Source organism: Falco rusticolus, chromosome 2 (genome assembly GCF_015220075.1).
Source record: "Falco rusticolus isolate bFalRus1 chromosome 2, bFalRus1.pri, whole genome shotgun sequence".
NCBI classification, from domain to species: domain Eukaryota; kingdom Metazoa; phylum Chordata; class Aves; order Falconiformes; family Falconidae; genus Falco; species Falco rusticolus.
Genome location: NC_051188.1, coordinates 11,147,743 through 11,162,470, shown reverse-complemented (window position 1 = coordinate 11,162,470; position 14,728 = coordinate 11,147,743). Strand labels below are relative to the sequence as shown.

Below are 14,728 nucleotides of genomic sequence, written 5' to 3'. Positions count from 1 at the left end.
TACGATGGTCTTTAAAGGCACAAATAGCTAGAAAGGAGATGGCCTACTTGTGTCTTGAAACACCCAAAACTTCAGCGAGAGCATCTTGCCGGGGGAGTAGGAAGAGACAGAATTTGGTGCATCTGACACCGTGTAGGGTGAGTGTACATACAGAAAGTGATTAACTCTGGTTACTGCAATCTGATTGATATATAATCTGACTGCTTTCCTTGTCTTCTGCTTCCTAAAGGTCCATTAACGCACAAAATATGAACAATGTTTTTTGGTAAGTGATTGCTAGTCATCCATCAATGGAGACAGTTCAGCCAGAGATTACGGTGTTCTGGTTGCCAACTCTAATACAAGGGATTTTTAGGCAGAAATGGAGAGAGAAGGCAAATGCTTCTATTTTTCTTTCCTTGAAAACAAGAGAGGAATACAGAAGTTCCAGGGATGTGGGTTATCTGGTACCAGTCTGGTCTGATGACAAAACCAGTCTTATTTTTCCCATGGGACCTAGAGGAAAAGCTCTTACGGGGGAAAATGCCATTTTATGCAAGTAAAGACAGAAGATCAGGGCAGAAGACCTGAGCTGGGAAGCTCACGGATACCAACCATTGGTGGCTTTCAGGCTGAATGCAGAGGCAGAATACAAGGAGAAACACAGAGACAGATCTCAGCTGCCTGCTGACCTTCCCCACAGTGCTTTGTGGGGCTGGAGTCTTGGGAGGAAAATTAATTCAATGAAAAGCTGTGGCAGAAACAGCACTTTAAAGAAAGTTGTTTCCACTTAGATTCCCAACCCAAGGCTGGAAACAAAATGGGCACGAGCAAAAGTGAAGCAGGAAGTTATTTCCACTGAAATCCAAAATGCTTTATCCAGGAACTACCATCTGCGGAGAGAGAAGTGTCCACCGGTGTGTGTCAGTGGCATCCCTGCCATGAAGGTGATGGTAGATTCTGCTGTGACTATAAAGGAGATGCCTTCTCTGGAAAGGAAACGACTGCTCCAGCACCATGGTTCCTGCACTGGTAAAGTGAGCAATCCTCCTGCACTGCTGGCCCACAGCTGTTGGGGGAGTAATGTTTGCAAACTGTGTTGTGTCTATGCGCTTACTCACTTAAACTTCTCAGATTTCTAAGGTGCCAGTTACAAACATAAGCTATTTGAACATGGAAAGCTTTGCAGAAATTACTATTCCTGTAAGAGGATTGCAGTACATTTTGAAAATAAAGGAATAAGCAAGCACATTTTCTATCTAGACTTGTATTAGCATATGATAGAATATTGCCCTTTGCCAAATCTCCGGTGTGAAGAGCTTGTACAGCATACAGCTGTCTAGTACCTCAAACGCCATCCTTCAAACAGTTTCTTTTCTTGTTTTCTTCTGTACTAAAACAAAGGGTCATGCACTGAATGTCACATAATGACATCTTCTATGTTTTAAATAGCACCAGAGAAATAACTTCTCTTTATAATTCAGGAGTATCAAGTTCCTCCTTGTCTGATTCACAGAATCACAGAATCATTTAGGTTGGAATAGATCTTTTAGATCGTCAGGTCCAACCATTAACCCAGGACTGCCAAGTCCACCACTAAACCATGTCCCTAAGTGCCACATCTACATATCTTTTAAATATCTCCAGGAATGGTAACTCAAACACTTCCCTGGGCAGCCTCTTCCAATGCTTGATAACCTTTTCGGTAAAGAAATTTTTCCTAATATCCAGTCTAAACCTCCCCTGAACTTGAGGCCATTTCCTCTTCCCCTATCCCTTGTTACCTGGGCGAAGAGACCGACCCCCACCTGCCTACAGCCTCCTGTCAGGCAGCTGTAGAGAGCGATAAGGTCCCCCCTCAGCCTCCTCCTCTCCAGGCTGAGCACCCCCAGTTCCCGCAGCCGCTCCCCATCAGACTTGTGCTCCAGCCCCTTCCCCAGCCCCGTTGCCCTTCCCTGGACACGCTCCAGCACCTCAGTGTCCCTCTTGCAGTGAGGGTCCCAGAACTGAACCCAGCATTCGAGGTGCAGCTCAGCTGAAAATGGTGGAGTTACAGTTTGGTCCAGACCGACACAAATTAAAAGGCAATAACACAACAGGCACAATTCTCATACGACAATGAGTTTCTGCAGTGGGCACTGCCTGCCAAGTGCATCACACACAAACTAAGATTTACATGTATTAAAGACCATACATAGTGTGTGTCTCCTTTCTTTTTTCATCTGTCACCATGAACTCATTATTTAATATGTTTCCCCAAGTACAGCTAGCCCACTTGTTCTTGTTTTTCTCTGGAAAATGATGCTTAACTTTGTCATCTGATCATTTTCATTTTGAAACCTATGGAAAGAAAAATAATGGCAAGCATTAAAAATAAACAAACAAGAAGTAAAATAGAAAGCTGCCCAGAAAGAGAGCTGTAAAGTAAGTTATTTATCAATTTAGCATTGATTTGGAAGCATGGTATCTGATTATTGTGCTTCCTCTTGCCTCTGTCTTTCATGGTGTGACTATTAACATCGGCGTGTAACTATGGCTTTTCCTGATTTCCCCAGCATTAACTACACCATCAATTACCGGAACTTAAAAGTCTACAACTTCATGAACAGCAAACAGGACAGAAGATGAATACTAAACCAGATTTTGTAATGCTCTACTCCATCACTTTGAGATGAAAGAGAAAAATCTTGCCAGAAGTACCTTGCTGAACTGTAGAAGAATATATGGCCCCATAGGGAAAGATAGTTCAAGTGTTTTTTACAACTTAAGCCGAAAAGCTAGCCAAGTTTATAACACCACTACTGAGACAAGGCTTTCACTGCTTTGTCCCTTTTCTGTGGGGAAATGACAGCCTTAACCCCAAAGGCGTTTACTCACACCAGTACTCCAGTGGTTGAAAGCCGGGCCACAGAGGACAGCGATGAAGATCACCAACCCCTTACTGAAGGGAAGTACCGGACAGAAATGGCAGGCATAAGCTTTTAGTTGCATGGTACCTTCCATGGGTGTCTAAAACCCTGCTTTCCATTTCAGCTGTGTTGTGGTTGTCCTTTTTGGTGGGAAGATGAGATCTGGCTGGTTGGCTCACCAGCCCTCTCTCTTCTAGCAGAGATGTACATAGCCCAGGGTACTGGCTGACGTGACGACACGAATACTTATTTCCACCAGTGCTCCTGAGTGATTCACTTCCTCATGCTTATCAGACATAAGCTTGATTATTTTTCTGAAGTGGGAGAGTCCATTTTGGATACACCTGACTTAGGGTTACACATTGCAGCTGACAACATTGGGCAACATAGCCAGAAGCAATGGAATGCTCATGTAGAGAAATACATATATAAAAACATATGCATGTATGTATGTCTGTATATACAGACACAAACATACATACACGTTTCAGTGATCTGGTTTAAATACAGGGCTTATTCAGCCAACATAATCCAAGAGGTACAATTCTCCTTGCCTAGTTCTTTGCCTCCATGTTGCTAACAATGTCTTGGAATTCTCAAAAATTAAAGAAATCAATAGAAGTGACAGAGTATAAAAATAGCAGGAATCTTATCAGGTAATCTAATTTATCCCTGCACAAAAAAAGGATCCCCAAACGCAGGCCTACCTTTTGATCATGAACTTGCATAACCTCCTTGGGTAACACACCTTAGTGCCTCACTTTTCTTACAACTAAAAATCTTGTTCTGGCTTTTTGCTGAGATCGAATCAAAATAATAAAAGATGAGGGCAGAGAAAGAACAAAGGTCTACTTCCTTCCTCAGAGCTACTTGTCTGATATCTGAAGACTGTTACACTTCATCATTTCAATTTTTTTACCCCTGGCACCCCCTCTCAACTGTTTTAATATTTCCTGGTAGCACACATTTTCCAGACCTATGATCTTTCTTGGAAATCTGCAGGTAGCCCACATCTCCCTGGGAGTGCTGTACCCAAAACCTGACACAGCCTTTCAGGTCAGGATTTGCCAACACCAAGCAAACAGAAAGAACTACTTCTGTTTTTCAGCATTACTCTTGTTTACTCATCTCATTAAAGTATTTGCCTTTTCACACCGGTATGAAAGTGCAAACACACATTCAGCTTGCGATTCACCATAACACAGCTGCTCCTCTGCCCTTCTGCTGCCCAGACAGTCATTACCCAGACAATACTGCCGCGCTTAGTTATTCTTACTTAAACACAGGACTTCACATTTATCTTGATGACTTGCATTGTATTTTTCCACACCACTTTTCCAACTGTTCAGTCCCACAACTATGACTTTGACACTACCCAGGGTACTTGCAGCTCCATTCTGCTTTCTGACATCTAGCAAAACAGACCGTATACCCACTTATCCATCCAGGAGTGAAAGCAAGAGCAATGCTGCACCCAGTATCTTTCTTAACTTATCCTTCCAGTGTAATAGCCATTACAAACTCACCTGATAACAGTTTCAGGTAGATCATGTTTCCCTAGCTTGCTTATAAAAATACCATGCGGCACAATGTCAAAAACCTCACTAAACCTAAGCCATACTACCCATAATATTTCTTTCTAAATGGCCTCTTTGCATGTTGCAGAAAGAAATGAGATTGGTTTGATGACTTCTGGTTGCTGAACACAGACTAGCTCTTAGTCACCTTGAGATATATATATATATACTCCTTATTGTAATGCAAGTTGGATGACTAAGTTCCCCTGACTACCGATCTGCAGCTTTAAAAATCCGTCCCTTTGAAAGATTCAACAAGGTCACAGAGACTGAAGACTGGAAGTATTAGGTCTCCCGAGTGCCTAGGCATGGGAAGCAAAATAAGCAGTATGAAGTAGGGCTTGTTTAGGCAGAAACCCAAACTTTCTATCATAATCCCCAAACACCTTGTTTGCTTACCTCCTAACACTAGGTAACTCTAAACTCTACAGAGCCTGACTATTATTTTTTATTTGGCAATTTTTCAGGGGCCCAATGTGCTGTATCTCCGCATTCCTAGAAGTGCTTCTGCTTTTATTAGGAAGGCAAAATATAGGTTTTCTCCTGAACAACTCACTGGGTGAACTTGGACCTGTAGATGTCCTCAGGACTGGCCAGCCCACCGGGGCATGTGGGGCACTGCCCTCCCACTCTCCTTATGGAACAGAAGTCTAAAGGTAAGGACCTTTCCAGGAAAAAGTAACAAAAGGTACATTGCCATAGACTATGATTTTTCGCTTAATAAACCCTGGGGAACAGAGCCCAGAACACCAGCCAGGCTACAAAGCAATTCTTACTCATGTCGTCTTCTTTTCCTCTGGCTGATTCCTGAATCCTTTTTCAAAACAACTTCAGTGATGGAGGAAAGGACCCCCTGCTTCAGCTATAACTGCCTACTTGTGCAATGTTGCTTTGAATAGCTGCAGAAAAAGGAATTAATAATTTTGGGTCTTCCGTATCCTGGATTAGTGCACTAACCCCTGGACTATTTTACAAGTCAGTGAGGCAAAGACATAGGTAAAGATATAGGAAGTTCCATGTATGATTTAAAGACAATGTACCATCCTCTGGGAAGTATCTTGTAATATTTATTTTACAAAAACTCTCAGAAAATATCCAGAAATAGTCTAGCTAGTGCTGGCATCATTGTCCAAGTTATCTACCTGGTTATCTACCTGTCAGCTGTTGGATTTTAGTAAAACTTCCATCAACTCTCTTCTTCTTGTTATTCGTGTTTTAATCCCTGTTTTCTTCCTTTTGAGACCCTGAACACCTCAAAAGTTTCTAGACCCATTTTAAGGGACCTGTTCAACATAAACAAACACGCAAATTAGAGGTTTGCTGTATACTGACTTCGCCAGCAAATGCCAACATAAATACCTACTGCAGCATTTCTACTATTTTGTTACCTGCCATTATATATAATTCAGAAAACTGCTCTTCAATCAAGTTGTGACTGTAATGCACTTCTCTCTGACACTTCTGCAATCTCACCTGGCAGCACTTTACCCTTCCCCAAGCTCAGCTGTGTGTGCAACAGGCTCAGTTGCAGTAATTCCTTCATGAGCAAAGCCCATCGTTGATAAGGTTGAAGTCTGTACTCGTTACTTCCATGTACATGTTCTTGAAAGCAGTGGACCCATTGGACAACCTAATGGAGTGATTTTTTTCTATGCTGTGCTCACAGCACTTCAATGCCACTTTCTACAAACAAGTGATAAACCCTGGAGAACTGTCTATATTCTTCAGTTATTGTTTTTCATAGATAGTTCATTTTTATTGTTTTAATGGTTTCTTCATTTTCCTCCTTGACACAAGGAGAGGACAAGAAGAAAAAGAAGATATAATACACTTGCTTCACCACCCTCCTGGAGGCAGGTACACTCCAGACTGGACTAACTGAATCCTAAAGGAGAAGCTCTATTACCATTCTTTCCTTGAAAAGACATTTCTTACTTTCCGTGTACCTCACGAGTGCATGTGCTAAGGTGTTTTTTTTGGGTGGGTTTTTGACAAACCAAGTCTTCACTGAAACACTGAAATCACTGGGGTCAAACCTTGCACAGAAAATATCAGGTTTGTGACAGATTTCTTCAAAATCCAAGATAAAACTTTCTATCAGAAGCTGAAAGAAAATGGCACTCCTTCCTGCAGTTCGCCAGGTTCCCCAGCTGCACACCAGGCAGATGAAAGGCCACAGTTTTCTCCCCTGTACTTCTTGGTGAAGGTCAGGGTTGGGGAGCCAACGTCTCCCAGCGAGAAGGTCAAATGGCTTCTCCAAAAGGGCTGTGTCCCTTCTGCGGCAGCTCTTCCACTTTGTTCAGGGACATGAACAATCCGTGCCCCATACCAAGAACCAGTCTGATTAGACTTGATTAATTTAAACTCTCCGCATTAAACACAAATGCACTAATCAGATGATTACAGAATCTTTCTCATAAATCTTGGTCCAAAAAGTACTGAATTCTATACAACTCTAAAAAACATAACCAAATTCAGCCATAATTGACCTGTATAACATGGTGCTTTAACTTATTTATGGGAAAGCCTCAAGTTTCATTCTGGCTCCCTGAATTAGGCTTTCAACACCCATTTTTCCCCTCACACCCACCTGAGTATCAAAGCTTCAAATACCGAGAGCAAAGAACAGAAAACCAGGATCATCATTCAAATCTCTCCACTCTCAAACTAGCTGTATGGGTGTTTTTCTGAACTGATGAATAAATCTCAGATTGTTCTGTGTTCTGCTGTGAGGCTACAAGCCCTGCAAAAGCTGGGAGGCATCTGTAACTCTGGGCATCCTATGCACAGAAGTGGGAAAGTGCTTTGGAAAAAAAGTACCACACTGCTTGTTATTTTTCTAGGTTGCATTACTCAATGCTATTAAATCTGCTACTAGACATGGGAGAGTGTTTTCCCAAACTACACTTTCAGCAAAATCTCTTCTGGCATTAATTATTCTTTGAATTATGTCCATCTTGAGAAGAACTGGCAGCCAGAGAGGGCATCAGTGTGGGTTTGCTGCCCGTCTGCACTGCTCTGCTAGGTCACCATGAGGATATTACGCTTTTGTCTGTATCCACAGTGTGGGTCTCTGGTTATTCCTAGAGGTCCCCTGGGGTGCACATGCTGTATAGCACTCCATGCTTGCAGATATCCAAAAGCCATCTGGACACAGTCCTAGACAACCTGCTGTAGGCAGCCCTGCTTGAGCAGAGTGGTTGGACAAGTTGACCTTCCAGAGGTCCCATCCAACCTCAACCATTCTGTGACTGGACTGTGTGAACCCTGCAGCATGACACCTCTGTATCCCCATGGCCAGGAGACACGTTTCTAGCAAGGCTGTCCAAACTGCTTCACCTTTGACTTGTCACCACAAACAGCCCTTGTGGTCCTCACCTTCAGCCCACAGTGAGGGCCCTTCCAGCCGCATTTGCTATTTGTACATGCTGCAAAATGGGGCAGGGGAACACAGAGTCATTCCTGCTGGGAAGTGGACTGTGAACTGTGACAAACACAAGGCCTGGACATAACTACATCAAAGAATAGGGCAGCTGGCAAAGGAGGACTGCCTAGCTGGGCAAGCGAGTGGGTGCAGGCCATTGCCGTTTGAGGTGTGACTGCTATTTTCAAGGAAGAATTAGATCAGTTTGAATTGTGTCTCTGAGATTGTCCTAGATTTGGCTAACCAGACTGTAAACTGGGCACCAGCTGGCTCCGTGCAGGCTGCACATCACCACACCTCCTGCGCAACGTACTTGTAAGGGCCCTGGGCTGGAGCAGGGATGTGGGGGTGAGGGACAGCTGAGGACAGAGCAGGGAGCTATTTGCAACCAAATAAAGGCCACTCCTGCCATTTATTTATTGATTTATTTGTCTACGTGCCTGCATTGTTCTGCGCATCAGCTGCATGCAATACAAAGCACTGGCTCCAAGACAACCTAGCTCATCTATACTAGTTGGTTGCACAGGGAATAGGGGAGGAGCTGCACTAGTGGGTACCAATCATTGGGTAATGCAAAAGCTGGACTGCAGCAGTGGCATGCTGGCTGCCAAGGTTGTTCCCATTTCGAGCAAAATTAGAACACCATATTCATCACAAACCCAGAAAAAAAATCAATAGGTCAGTGAAATCACTAAACTGACGACAACGTGGATGGTGTGGAGCTGTCGGTGCCCCAGTGGTGATGAAGAGGACTGCAGAAGGACAGATGACGCACTGTTCATATTTAGTACAGTAAGTGCTTCTGCCTTCAGTAGACTACACCATTCGTCATCATGGAAACAGGCCTCAGCATGAAGGTCATTCACAAGGCAAAGTAGCTGCAAGTGAGGCAGGATTTAACTGTACTGAACGCAGTGCTGAGCCCGGACCATGTTGTCATTCATTCTTGCATTCCGCAAGCAAGGCTGCAACACCACATGCATGCAGACAACACCAGCAGGACTGGAAATGAATATGCACCTGCAGCTCAGCTTTGGGCTGCAGGTTTATTTTGAAGTTTACCAATTTTTTAATACCATGCTTGCCACAAAGTCCCATGTAGGTTTCCTCAGTGTTGCTGCTCTAGCATCACCCTAATTCCTTTGCAATGGGCTGATGTTGTAGTTGTCTGATGGCTTTGCTCAGATAATTAACCTCACCATTCACTCCAACTCTTCTTGTGCCTTCATTTGAACAGGACGGAGCAATTTGGCACTTTGATTTGAAGACAGTGGGAAGCAGAAAATCCACTGCTCCCTGTGAACTTCTCCAAAAAACTGTAAAACCAGAATTTCTCTTTCATTTCTTAGTTTGCACATTTTGAGACCTGACGGTGGTGAGTTGGTAGAAAATATTATCTTGGGGAAATATTAAGAATTTCCAGTGGAAGCAGGATGGTAGAAGTAATTGTTTTAAAGTTACTAATATGTCTTAAGAAAGGGATTTATGTGTATTCTCTCTTCTTCAACTGATCATTTAATTTAAGATACCTAGCTATATGGAGAAGTTATGTAAAATTTGCTTGTCTGCTACTGAACAGTTAAAGCAATTTTCTTCTGTTGCATACTGTGAAGAAGAATCACGTCTCTTCTTCACTGTGTCCAGTTGATACAGCTAATTTCTACGCATGCATCCAAATCACAAATATATTAAACAACAATTTGTGTTCCAGTCCTGAAGTTTCTCAGGATACTATGAGTTCAGGAATTTCAAGAGATATCAAAGGCTCAAGGCAGATATAATACTATTTTCCTGTTAACTGGAACTTGTCTTAATTATCCAACAGTGTCTGACCACATTTTCAGTTTTATATTAAATTGTGTTTAGTTGCAGACCACAAATGGGTTTCTCTCAACTTTTATCTCAATGGCTTCTGTACAGAGGCTCTTATCTTTACAGTACATGGCTCTTCAAAGCCCAAAGTAGAACAGGTAAATTCTAAGACTGATTGTAAGATGTTTCCTGGATGTTAAAATTTGATTTGTATGATGATTACTGGCTCCACTGATGTTTTCAGGACAACGCTCCACAAAACCTTACAGGGATAGCATAGCTCATCAGGAATATCAATAATACATTTTTCACTGTGATGGGAACATTACACTACCTGAACTCACTCATTATGCAGCAACGGGGAATCAGTGATTTTAGTGCGGACTAATAGAACAGTAATTAATATAAAATCCAATTTTAGAGACCAGAGTCAATTTTATATGATACAATAGTCTTGTTTAATTTTCAGGTCTCATCATTAAGTACATACATAGCCCCTTCTCATTCATCACATGCATCCCTCCCTTTAACTTATCTAATTTCAGAAGGAAGATGTAGCAATTAGCCCATGGTTTTTTTCTTTTCATTTCTAACCATCTTATTATGTAAAGTCGGTGCTAGCAAGAACTTCTATTGACACCTTTTTTTTTTCTAATTCTTTCTGTCTCCCCTCTCCTTGAACGTCATCGCACCTATGAGAAAAATGGTAATTAAGATAACAGTGGAAAGCACCAACACTGGGTCTTCAGACTGTTCAGTAGTTTACTATCAGTAATTGACTTTTCACTGCAGGACAGTATTATAACTTTAATTGTGATTTTTCAACCATGGCATATAATGCAGCTCTTCATAGATATATTAATGGATGTTTGCTGCTCCATTACTGATTCCTGTATATTTATATTGTCAGCCTTAGTAACAACTAAGACTTCCAGCATGCACTGTACTTCAGAAAAAATCCCACAATTATAACATCAAATATTTTCTCAGTTAATGAAAGGTCTGCTTTTTATGTCAAGCTACTGAGGCCGCAGTTTTCACAAAACATCTCCAAAAACACAGGAAAAAAAAAACCAAACAATGGGATTTATTTATTCCAACTGAAGTGAATGAGCTAAAAAAAAATCTGACATTTGGTAGATCCTACCACTGTGTTATGCAAAAAAACCCCTTTAATTATTTATAATTGGGCCCAGATGTCAAGGTTAAGTTCCTCATATAATTAACTAATACACTTTAAAAGAATGTCCAGTTAAATAACAAGAGCATTTGTAATGTGCATTCATCAAAAATAGTTTCATGCTAAGGTAACAAGCTGGAACAAATGGGAATTACAGCAGTATAAAACTTTAAAAAAGCTGTGGTTAATCAGGTGTTGGTCCCTATGGCAGGTAACTATATTATTTGCATAAATGGAGGCATGGGTATTCCAAATCATGGCTCAAGAAAAGAGGTGAGGCCACTGGAGGAAGAAAGCTGGAATTCACCGCCAAAACTATCATTTATCCCTAAACATAGCTATAACCAATTAAGACAATAAAAGACTACATGTTTCTATGGCTGCTGCAATGCTTTTCTGTTTGTAACACCATTACATCAGGCTCAGCCACAAGCATTTCAATGTAAAGAAAAAAGGATAAAAATGGGGAGGAGGCAGAAGCAAAAGGAGGAAAGAATGAGGAAAGTCAGCAACAGAAAAATACATCAGTATTGCAATTCTACCAACCCAAAAAGTTTCCCTGAACATTAATTACTGTTCGCAGCATTACTCACCGACATCAGGATCAGTGGCTTGGACTCTTGTTAATAGAGCTTTAGTGGCTGTATTCTCATAGACACAAGCAGTGTAGTGATCAGATGAAAACACTGGTGGATTATCATTAACATCTTCTAAAACAAGATGGATTTCTGATTGGCAAAACCTGCCACCACCATCTGTGGCTCGGGCAACCAAGTTGTACACAGGGATTTTCTCTCGGTCAAGAGGGGCCAAGGATTTCAGCTCACCTAAAATTGATTAAAAGCAGCAGCCATCATTACTACTATAGCAACATCACTAATTCTAGATACTGTGAATATCTCAAACCCATGTATTTCACAGGAATAGGAAAGAGGAAAAAAAAATCAACCTTGATTATTCCAATGAATGGATTAAAAACTCACAGCAGTATCACTTCTCACTCCTCTTTACCCAACAGTGAGCTGCCAATGAGTGAAGGGATGACAAGCCACTCACACTGGCCTTCAACAGCCTACAACTTCACCCATATAACATCACTGTGTTTTCCCAAGTCTGTCTTTTTGTTACGCTCAAGATTTAGAGACTCCCAGACACAGAAACATGTCCTAAATCTGATGACAGTAGCCATAATGAACTCTAAAGTTTTCTAATGCTACTGTTCAAAAATAACTTCAACATCCCCTCTCTTCTTTCTACCCCAGAAAGTAATCTCCAACCAGCTCTAAATTCCTGTAGATGCCTCTGGCATCTAGTTTGAATCAAACTTCTTATACAGAGATGGGTATCACAATAAACACTGACAGCCACAAAAAGCCAGCTTATTCAGCTGGTGAGAGCTTTACCCATGATCCATTTTCCACTGCATGGATAAACAACCACAAAACATCGTCACATCAGCCAACAGCCACTGCTGGTCAGAGGGTAAGCTTTAGGTTATTTTTTTAAGGGTGTAATTTGCAGATAAATACAAAATTTGTCCTTGAAGAGGGCAATACTTCCCCTTCCACACACTGCATACATCTCCTCTTCCAACAGCAATGCTATGGCAATAGTGGGTGCTGCCTACTGCTAGTCATGTGGAGGAGGCACTGCATGCGGAAGGACTTAGTCTATCATTATGGAAACAAAATTCCTAAAAATAACAGAGGGGTGAGATTTTTATTCATGGCAAAATGATTTTATTTAGCTTCATAACAATCATAAAATCTAGCTCTTAGCAAAGATCAGTATCTTCTTCCAGACCAGCTGCCAAATGTACAAGACCTTGGTAGCATTCCACTGTGCCCACAAATTCATTATTGATTTCATTTTCTGCCCCAAATCTGTGTGTAACAGTAATATCTTTTTTACAAGGTATAAATATCAAGGTGGAAGAATGAAGTCTGAAGATGAAGGAGGACCATGCTGGCATCTTCCCCTCCTCTGTATCAAAAAGTCTCCAGGGCAGGCATATGGAGAACAGGGAGGTGATCTGAGACAACTTTACCAAGGGCAAGTCCTGCCTGACCAACCTAGCGGCCTTCTGTGATGGAGTGACTACATTAGTGGACAAGGGAAGAGCTACAGATGTCATCTATCCGGACTTCTGTAAGGCCTTTGAAAGGGTCCCCCACAACATCCTTCTCTCTAAATTGGAGAGACATGGATTTGATGGGTGGACTGTTTGGTGGAAGAGGAATTGGTTGGATGGTCACATCCAGAGGGTAGTGGTTAGTGGCTCAGTATCCAGGTGGAGATCAGTGACAAGTGGTGTCCCTCAGGGGCCCATACTGGGACCAGCACTGTTTAATGTCTTCATCAGTGACACAGACTTGGGTTTGAGTGCACCCTCAGCAGGTTTACAAATGACACTAAGCTGAGTGGTGTGGATGACGTTCCTGAGGGATGGGATGGAATCTAGAAGAACCTGGACAAACTTGGGAGGTGGGCCCATATGAATGCCATGAGGTTCAACAAGGCCAAGTGCAAGGTCCTGCACCTGGGTCAGGGCAACACCTGGTATCAATACAGGCTGGGGGGTGAAGGGATGGAGAGCAGCCCTGCAGAGAAGGACTTTGGGGTGCTGGTGGATGAAAGGCTGGATGTGAGCCAGAAATGTGAAGCCTGTATCCTGGGCTTCATCAAAAGAAATGTGGCCAGCAGGTCCAGGGAGGTGATTCTGCCCCTCTGCTCCACTCTGGTGAGACCACACCTGGAGTACTGCATCCAGCTTTGAAGTCCTCAGTACAGGAAAGACATGGACCTGTTTGAGCAGGTCCAGGGAAGGGCCACAGGGATAATCAGAGGGATGCAACACCTCTCCCATGAAGACAGGCAGAGAGTTGGGGTTATCCAGCCTGGAGAAGAGAAGGCTCCAGGAAGACCTTATTGTGGCCTTGCAACACTTAAAGGGGGCTTATAAGAAAGACGTGGACAAATTTTTTAAACTGTTGAGATAGGACAAGGGGTGATGGTTTTGAACTAAAAGAGGGTAGATTCAGACTAGATAGGAAGCTATTTTTTACTTTGAGGGTGGTGAGACACTGGCACAGGTTGCCCAGAGAGATGATAGATACCCCATCCCTGTAAACACTCAAGTTCAGGTTGGACAGGGCTACGAGCAACCTGATCTATTTGAAGATGTCCCTGCTCTTGCAGGGACGTTGAACTAGATGACATTTAAATGTCCTTTCCAACCAAAACCATTCTATGATACAACTGTGGTCTAAGTTGAGGTCTGGCAAGGAAACAAAAGGGTGGGTATCAACTGTTCTGATTATAACATTCAGCCTGTCCAACAAACACATCCTTATTCCTCCCTCCAACCACTACCAGTTCAGAAGTGGTCATCCACACCTGCCATAACTAGAACAACTGGCTGATAAAGAAGTGTAACTGAACTCTAGTTAAGGAAACTAGTACCCACTGATGTCGAGGGATTAACAAGAGTATTCAGAAACATTCAGTTGTCATCTTACCATTTTCTGGATCTAAGAAAAATTTATTATTCCCAGCACCATAGAGAGAATAGCGAATTTCACCATTGGACCCAATGTCAGCATCTTTAGCACTGATTTTAAGAATGACTTTGTTTGATGGGATGTCTTCAGGAAACAGTGCTGTGTATGCAACCTAGAGACAAAAACAGAAATGTAAACTATTCTGTAACAGTATTTTACAGTCTTTGCACAATTCCTTACAAAATCTCTCTCTAGTGCCTCTTTCTATATAGGAAACATTTTTCCTTTATGCAACACATTCCTAGAAATTCCAATCATTGTTAAGCTTTGAGGTGTCACTGAAACAA

The 14,728-nt window shown here is 42.2% G+C and overlaps 1 protein-coding gene across 7 annotated transcripts in view; it reads right to left on the bottom strand.

Annotated features, from left to right (window-relative positions):
• FAT3 (FAT atypical cadherin 3) overlaps nt 1-14,728 on the bottom strand; it is a 425,303-nt gene that overhangs the window by 56,642 nt on the left and 353,933 nt on the right. For all 7 annotated transcript variants that reach the window (XR_005102452.1, XM_037376330.1, XM_037376323.1 and 4 more), the window contains 2 exons: nt 14,400-14,553; nt 11,475-11,708 (listed from right to left, as the gene is read on the bottom strand). Coding sequence is in view for 6 of the 7 variants with exons in the window: in XM_037376330.1 (XP_037232227.1) it covers nt 11,475-11,708; nt 14,400-14,553 (388 nt within the window). In the remaining variant the exon portion in view is untranslated. The remainder of the gene's footprint in view (nt 1-11,474; nt 11,709-14,399; nt 14,554-14,728) is intronic.